At 42.6% G+C, this 9,007-nt stretch overlaps 1 protein-coding gene across 1 annotated transcript; it reads right to left on the bottom strand.

Annotated features, from left to right (window-relative positions):
• Positions 1-588: 588 nt before the first annotated feature.
• AGR2 (anterior gradient 2, protein disulphide isomerase family member) lies at positions 589-8,796 on the bottom strand. The gene is made up of 7 exons (XM_008686364.2): positions 8,338-8,796; positions 8,027-8,090; positions 7,858-7,910; positions 6,438-6,511; positions 4,309-4,372; positions 1,914-1,997; positions 589-698 (listed from the first exon to the last, which is right to left on the bottom strand). Exons 1-7 carry the CDS (start codon positions 8,474-8,476, stop codon positions 649-651), a joined length of 528 nt encoding a protein of 175 aa, XP_008684586.1. The 5' UTR covers positions 8,477-8,796; the 3' UTR covers positions 589-648.
• Positions 8,797-9,007: the final 211 nt, after the last annotated feature.

Here is a 9,007-nt window from a genome sequence, read left to right as displayed (position 1 = left end):
GGAGAAAGCTACCTGTCAGAGAATTTTTCTGAGAGGGTTCAATTGCGCAAAATCTAACTAAAGTTGAATTCTTGAAGTAAAGTGTGTACATAGGAATTTCCAGCCAGGGTGGGGAGGGGTTGTCTTCAAAAAAGCACCTGATCTTGGGATGGCTTTCTACATATTCTTTTATGCTAACACACATTCTGTTTTGATACTTTTGTTGACTAAGCTCATGTCTACTTCTTGTCACCCAGTGAGAAACTATCTAGTGAAGTGATAACTCTGTCTTTGGCTTTCATTTCTCCAGTTAAGTCTGTTTTGTCTCCTCTTTGAACATTTAGTGTGTCCAGAAATTCTATGGGGTGAATGAACTAAATAGCTTTTCTCTGAAGGACTAAGTTGAAGGAAAAATAACAGTCTGAACACCCCCAAAAGGATTTATTTATTTTTTTAAAAAAAGCATGGCTTACTATGGTATGCAATATTGTTCTCATACATGTATACTTAAAACCAGATTTTTTAAAAATAGCTGTTGTACTAACAATAACCATAATCTAATCAGCATGTCCATCAGTGTGCTGGTGTTCTCCAAAGTCTTCTAGGATCTTCTCTGGTTCCAAGTCTCAGGGCTGGGCACAGAGGGAAAAGCTTGCAGATGTTTTTTCTCTACAATTCAGTCTTCAGCAACTTGAGAGCTTTCTTCATGTTGTCGAGCACTAATGGGGAAAAAGTTGCCACAGTTAAGATGTCACCAGAAATTATAAAAAATTATAAAAATATAAAAATTATAAAACCCCCTAAACTTGGGTACTTTATCATTGTTGAATGGGGTGCTATTTCATGATAGAGTGAATGGTTGGTAATTTTGTTATACATTTTTTTCCGGAAGTATGTGACATGGCTTTTCCTACAATCCAGTTCTCTTCCAATATTGATCACATGCCTGTTCTACAAAGCACTGTGATATAACCTGTGCAGGATACATGCCATTAAGGAGTCCAAAGTCTTATTAAGAAATATGCCATTATCTTGAGAATGGCCAGGACGTGGAATGGGCTTCTCCGGTCCTCCCCACCCCCACTGGAGGCATCACTCGCTAGTGGACCACGATAATCCTTGCTGTTGCCCAGATGCAGCCTCAGGCCTTCCCCCGCATAATGTTCTAGGTCAGCGCCTAGAATAGTATTTCTGTGATGATGAAAAATATTCAGTGTCAGTGCATTGAGTACTTAAACTGTGGTTAGTGTGCCTGAGGAATTGAATTTTAAATTTTAATTAATGTAACGTTACAGAGCTACATGGAGCTCACGGCTCTCATACTGAGCAGAACTGGTTCTTAGCACGAAACCCAATTGTCTTCCCAGAAGGACTAATTAGATGTCACAACTAGGTACAGTCTCCTGTTGAGGTGCTTTGTCTGCCCTGAGTTTCTTAACTTTTTTTTTTTTCTTTCCATTTCATGGCAACTCCAGGGAAAATGAGTAGCTTGCCAACTCCTGGGAAACATCCTTCCCTACTGATCTTTAAAATTGAGCTTAAACTCAACATCAACAAACTGGACTACATTATTTCACTTTCATTATTTGGAAAAAGTATTTAAGGCACGCAGGTTCCTATTACTGTTGTAATAGTACAGTTACCAGTGCACTTGATTCTGTGGTAGGACTTTGTACGATAGGGTGCCTAAGGAAACACTGGAAAGCAGGTAATATGGTCATAGAATCCTCCTAGAGAAAAAGATAGCCAACCTAAAGAATCTTTCATTGAGATTTAAATAAATGAGACCCACGTGACTATGCTTTGCCTGAGGGCACAAGGCTAGTTAGGGTCAAACTGACTCTCTGTGTGTCTGAGCCCAGCTTTCTCCCTCCTCATCGTGGACGCTACTCTTAGTGCAACAGCAATAGACATGTTCACAGGGTGACACTTACGTAGAGGTGCATCTGAAGGTTCATAAGCGTAGAGACGATTCGAGTATCTTCCAGTGATGTCAGCTCTAACTGTCAGGGATGGGTCTACAAAGAAAAACAAATGGGAATGGAGTCGATGTTTCCAAGTAAGCTCTGTTGCATGAGGAAGCCCACGCCCTTGTCCACGGCCAAGGAAGGGAACACAGCGTGTGATCTGCCTCTTGGAGTTCTAGTCCATCTACTCTGCAACCTGGCCTGTCCTGTGGCTGTCAGTCCCCAAAGCAGGGCCTGGAGCCCTCGACAGCTGCGCAGTGCTATTTGTGGGAAGGGTTATGAACCCTGCTGTCCTATCTATAGCAACCTGAAAATAGAAGAAGACATACTGTCAGGGAGGGTGTTGGGTGCTTTGGTGAAAACACGGGCATTCTCCACTAAAGAATTATTTTAAACTTTTGAAATGTTCATGCTGTAACCGCAATGTGTTACCAACAGCAACTTAGATAATTAGAAACCCACATCCAATACTAGTTTTCAAAACCAAAGGTTGTTTTTAATGAGTAAAAGAATGCAAACCCTTAAGAGCAGCAGAGGTCAAATAAGCATGCAGGGCCCCTATTTTTCACTTCATTGTTATCTAGCTGCATTAAAAAATGGAGATTTAGGAGTCTTCCCTTATGCTTACCTATGTCCCTAGAGGTTTAAATCCATTTTTCCATGTTTCATATTGAATTTGAAGCTATACACTAATGAGAAAAGAAGGGATTTTAAAAATAAGATGTATTGACAAAGGAGGTACGAGGATCTGCACAGGCCTAGAAACCTTTCCTTGTCAGGGAGGATTGAAGGGGCGTAAGTTACTTGTCCTGAAAATCGAATGAAGGAGGCACGTGAGAACCAGTGGCTTGTATGCAGTCTGCCCCTGGTACTTAAGTGGACAATCTGTCATTTCAGAATGTTGGAATGGGCCCCACCGATGTTAATTACAAAAAGCAGACATTTATTTGTTCAACAAAGACTTAAAACCTATTGTGCTTCTGCTACGTGCAGAGGATACAAACACAGGGTTAACTCTTTGTAATAAATTAACATAAGAAAAGCTTTTGAAACACCCAACCGTGGGCTCACAGGGCACCGGCAGGCCGCCACCTCCAGAGCTTCAGGAAATACCTCCTGCCTCCCATCCCTGCAAGATTCTGATTTAATTGGTTAGAGGTGTGGCCGGAGCAGCTTGGTTTTTTTAAATCTTCTAGGTGATTCTAATATGTAGCCAGTGTCTACACTCCTGAGCTGAGTTGGGTTTTTTTTGGAAGGAAGTGAATGTGGGTTAAAATGCCCTTAGACAGAAATAAATTCTATGAAAAGAACTCCTGCACAGAGTGTCACCAGATGACCTATAAAGTCCCTATATAAACGCTCTAGATTTTCTAAATCCTAGCATAACTGAATTTATAAAATTAGCTCGAGTTCAGCCTTCCTCCTTTTATCCGTCATGCGTTCCTCTCCCCTGTTCTGTGTGTTTAGTGTGAACTTGGGAGGGGCGCAGAAGAGCACGGCTTGATTAGTGTGAGCTCTGCCTAGTGATGGGTTTATTTATGAATTGTTCTTAAATCAGTATGACTTGGCTCAAAGCCAATCTCAATTCATGTGTCCAATCATTTAACAGATATTTATGCCAGCCTACCACAGGCGCTGAAAGTATGATGGTCAGAAGAAACAGACACTGTCCAGGCCACAAGGAGCTGTAGTCGTACGGGGGAAAATAGATACTGAACAATCACCCAGTAAGGACAAAATTATAACTGAGGGAAGAGTGACTACTGAGAAGAGCATGGTGCCACAAGAGCACATAGTGGCGATTGTGCCAAGTCAGTGAATGACAGTGGTGACTAGGTGACGGGGAGGCACGTGGGGGAAGCAGAAAAAGCTTTCCAGCAGAGGGAACAGCCTATGAAAAGTACCAGTGGCTGAAAGGAGCATGGCTCCTCTGATTTCTTTTCTGCCAGGCCATATTCCTAACTTGCTCACAAGTAATTACCAAAAAATGTCAGAAAGAAAAATCCAACATACAGATTGGAAGGTTGCCTGATGAAAAATAAGAATTTACCTGCCTGATGTATTCAGGAAAATGGGCACTACATTTAAACAGCTAACAAGGTGCTTCCTTCTCCGACGTATTTGTGACAGGACATGAGTTCATGTTAGCAGATGAGAAACAAATGTGGAAATAGATCGAAGCTTGAGTTTTCTAATGAAGAAATGTGGAGAAATGTAAAGGAATGTTACAGCCCTTACTAGGGCGCGGCAGTGGCCTCGGCCATGATGGAGTGGCAGATGAGGGAGGGGGCGTCAGAGGAAGAGGTACGGCAGCCCTTGGGCAATTATCGGTTTGCTTAATCCCGTTGTCATTTTCACTCACCAACAAACATGATCCTGGGGACATATTGGCCATCAGGAGAAAGGTGTTTGTCAGTTGTTTCATACTAAGATTAAAAGAAAAGACAGCTATTAGTTTGTCTTCTCCAGGTATTATCAAACTCGTTAATACAGAAATGGGTCTGTTCCTGGGCTAGGTGTCTTGAGATGCCATAAGGCACATCTCTTCCACAGAAAGCTTATAATACAGAGTTACACACCTGAAATAATAAACAAGAGTCAACCGTAATGCAGAACCTGAGATAGCTGAATGAGTATGATAAAGAGCAAAAAAGTTCAAGAAGGGAGAATATGGAAGGAGTTGTTTGGGGAAGACATCTTGGATGAGATAGGAGGAAATAGTGAAAAGAGTCATTTTTGGAGAAATTGCAGAAAAAAACAGGCTTATCTTACGACACTCATCTTTAAGGAATGCACGTCAGTTGAGAGACACAGGAAGGAAATTGAGTATTGAGGATCCCGTTGGTGCGGTGTTAGGAAGGATGACGCGCAGGTGCGGTGGGTGACCAGAGCAGGGCGTTTAACCCTGTGTGCAAGTTCGACTAAAGCTCTCTGAAGTGGGTAGGGAGGAGTCCTCAAAAAATGAAGAGGAGTCAGGTACGTGGAAAACAAGTTTACTCCGGGCAGCAGGTAGAGATTGCCCAAAGGTAGAGGAAATGCACAGCACTTTCTGGTAGAACCATGGTTTTGGGAGGACTGAAGTACAGAGGACGCATGGGGCAGTGGCGAGAGAAGATGCTACAGAACTGCTTCTGGGGCCGGCTCTTGAGAGGTCTTGCACCCTGTGCCAGTGATTTGCATGCGTTCATAAATAAATCAGAACCCCTGGAGGGATTTAGAAGTACCGTAATCCCAGTTTGGGTTGTAGAGTCATTACCCTGATGGCCATGTGGGGTTAGCTGGGACTTATTTTGTAGGCAGGGAGCCACTTAGTAATACAGTAGTAAACTAGGCAAAGAGAGAAATTCTTACACTAAACAATGGTCCTCACTTTATAGGGAAGTAACTGATAGCAAGAGTATTTAGAAGTTAGAAGCACAAAGTTTCTTCACTGCTGGAGGTGAGTAGGAGAACACAATCTTGAATGCAACTTTTAGTAAAACACGGAATAGGGAAAGAAGAGCTGTCAGAAAATCCTGCACCTAGCTGGTAAATTCCGTGTTGAACATGTTGAGTTTCAGCTAATAATGCGGAAGCTGGACCACGGTTGCACACAGAGTTGGAAATTGTTGCGTGTTTGGGTAAGATTTGGGAATTACCAGGGTGTGGGCATTGATTCAAGGCAGATGTGGATAAAGTTGTCCACAGAGAATATAAAATATTAAAAAGAGAATATAAAATAGTAAGAAGAGAAGTAAGTCGAGCAGAGATTCACCAAGTCACTAATAATAAAAGGTAGAAAGAGGAAGAGGAGCCTGTGGAAGGGAGGCGAGGACGAAGTACTGATATGAATGCTCTTTGAAGAACCAACCTTTGTCAGCTTGTGAAGGGGGGGAAAAGGAGAGAAGGAGGAGGGAGGTGGGGGAGGAGCGAGGGAGAGGACGTAGGGTTTGGTGGAGTAGTTTTGTGAGTTGTTGATTGTGTGCTTGTTTCCTTTTGGAAGGAAAGTGGAACCTGTTTGTATCTGAGTAGAAAGAACTTGGGAGACAGAAAGCTTGACCTCAGGAAGGGTGTTGATGGTGAAGTAAGGTGGGGCTGCGTGAGGCTAAAGCTTGTGCGCCGACTCGCTTTACACAGCCGGTAAACTGCCACTCCCGGGAGAGAGGAGCTGAGGACTACGGAGGGGTGAAGAGAGGCAGGACTGAAGGGAAAGGGGCACAGGAAGAGATCTGCAAAGACAAAAGCCTTCTAATTTTTACAGCAATAGAGAAAATCCTGACCACAAGAGCCTATTTTTCAGACATCCTAAAATTGCTAATTACTAAATAAAAGTACAGCCATGCCAGATAGATTATTAGTAAAATATCTTTTTTTCTCTGTAATCTGTGAGATGAGATCTCTGGAACAGACCCCAGTCAGTGGCAGTGTGACTAACATACATAAGAGAAATGAATCATCCGTTTCGAGTAATGAGCCACGGAGAATGTCAGGGATGATGACAAGTGAACTTACAACCAGATTGAGGAGGACAAACTGCTCTGCCAATTTCTGGATTTCTTTATTTTCAGCAAACACTTTCTTTAAAGCTAGAATAGACAAAAGAGTCATTAAGTATCCATCTCATTGCTGGCCGAAACCATTGCTCTCTAGTATATTTTAAGCTGAGCTGTATTTTTAATATAAGATCCAACTTTGCCTTTTTAGCAAATGATTAGGGAAGTACTGTCTAGGCCATTGACTACCTTTGCTGCTTGCCATTCCCTCATTCATTCATCCGTTTTTTTAACCCATATTTATTGAGTGATTATCATGTGGTACAACCTGTTTTATGAAAAAAAAGAAGAAGAAGAAAGAAAGTAATGCGCTGTCTTCCTACAGCTCAAATGCTTATGTGGGGAACAGACCATAAACAAGCAAACAAATACATTATCTAATAACTTCAGGTGGAGATATGTACTTTGAAGAAAAACAAAGCAGGGCAAGAGATTTAAGAGCTATAGAATGTTCAAGGTAGAGCTCTCAGAGGAGGGACGTTAAAAGAGAGAAAGATCCATTCGAAGAATTTGGGGGTCTGTCATGCTAGGCAGAGGCTGCAAGAGCAAAAAAGCCCTAAGGCAGGAATGAGCTTAGGTCTCGGAGGAAAAGCATGAAGGCCAGGCTAGATGGTGGAAAGAAAAAACAATGGCACACGGGAAGAAAGCAGAGATAGCCAGGGGACAGGGTATGTCCAGCCTTGTAGGCCATGATCAGGAATTTAGATTTTATTTACTTGCGATACGAAGCCACGAGCCCGTGAGTGAAAGGGTCTGATTTCTGTTTAACAGCCTCGCTCTGGAGTCGGTATGGAGAGCTAAGTGTGGGGTGATCAGTTAGGTGGCTGTAAACAGTTTACTAGACAAGATGTGATCTTGGCTTGGATCGGGGCCGTAGAAATGAGTCAATAAGAAGTGTTGGCTTCGGGCAGGACCTACAGGATATACGGAGCCCAGGACAAAACAATATTATGGAGCCCCTTATTCAAAAATTACTACGAATTTTAAGGCAGCAACAACCAGAGTTTTAAATCCAGCAGAAGACACTTCCAGGCACCGGGCCTTGTGTGACCACACCACTTGCACACCCATCAAGCTGGGGCTGGCTTCTGGATCTATTTGGAAAGTAAAGCAGTGGTATTTGCGGAGGTAGTAGATATGAGATATAAGAGAAAGCAAGAAGCCAGGGATGAAGCGTAGAGTTTGATTTTTTCAAAATGCACATCACTGGTGAACACAAAGTACGGAAATATTTCAAGTTACTTTGTAATAGGGTTTTATTACATAAGGTGTTCTGTTTTACTTAACTGTACTAGGTGCTAAGGATGAAAAGATGAGCGACCTGAACCTTGTCCCTAAAGCTAAAAGCCAATAAAGGAAACGATAGAAGAATAAATTACCTTGACTGTGCGGGCATTCATCCAAGTGATGAATAATCATTAAGGGTTTGTTGCTGCCGGAGACAAGGAGAGATTGGGTAATTCTTAATGAGTAAGACTTCACGTATAGCTGCCTACCACTAGATGGTGCTCTTGTGAGCTTTGAGGGAGCGCTACCCCTCGTCTTTACCTTGTCTTGGATTTGTACAAAGCTTCTTCGTAGGTCTGAGTCCAGACGAGTTGATCACCCCAGCCTAGAAGAAAAGGAACCGGGATAGTTAAAGCTATTACAATTTCCGACTAAAGCTGTTGAAAAGCAATGGTAAAGACTGGCATAAATATAGACTAGATACTAATCGAATGCAAAACCCTCTACGGAAAGTAGAAACAATGATAAGCTTCAATAAATTTAGAAGAAACACGTTCAAAAATATTTTTGGCACACAAGCCTCGGTTGCTCAATGAGGTGGCACCGAAAGCCCACCGGAAGCTGACTCCTACCTCTGGAGAGGGTCTGGGGCAGTTTGGGTCCAGAGTCCTTGGTGTCTTTCTTAGCTCCTGATTTTGCTGTGATATCTTTGGCTAGAGTGTAAGAGAGGGCGACAAGGAGCAAGAATGCTGACACCGAGATCTTCTCCATGGCAAATCTGATGGGGAAAACAAACAAGGAAAATGTCAGTAAAACAAAAGGGAATTAGCAGCCTTCTCGGCCTTCAGTCTGCATCAGGGCCCTGGGATACGAAGGAATTGACGATTAGCTGAGACTGAACACCCTCAGCCGGTAGGAAAAATCTCCCTTCCGCAGTTTCCCCGAAGGATGCTAGTGCGACTCTCTATCGACTTTCCTATCTATCAACAGATACAGACCCATGCAGATATAAATGTACTGACCGACTTCTTCACAGACACCTACAGTATACAAATAGGTATACAGATGTATTTTAAGAAAATAGATGTATATACTCTTACTGCTAAGCTGTATATACTCTTAATTTACATTCAAATTTTGTATTTCAAAAATTTTACTCTTGGAAGCCACCTTAGGGGTTACCCCCTCCATTTGCACTCCCCATGGCTCATTTCATAGATGAAGAATCCGCAATTCAGGGAGATGAAGGCTCAGGAGAAGGGTACAGAGCCAAGTACTCTGGATCTTGCCATTTTTTCGTGC

The sequence above is a fragment of the Ursus maritimus genome, unplaced genomic scaffold (assembly GCF_017311325.1).
Source record: "Ursus maritimus isolate PB19 unplaced genomic scaffold, ASM1731132v1 scaffold_3, whole genome shotgun sequence".
Taxonomy (NCBI): Eukaryota; Metazoa; Chordata; class Mammalia; order Carnivora; family Ursidae; genus Ursus; species Ursus maritimus.
This window is presented reverse-complemented; position numbering and strand designations above follow the sequence as displayed.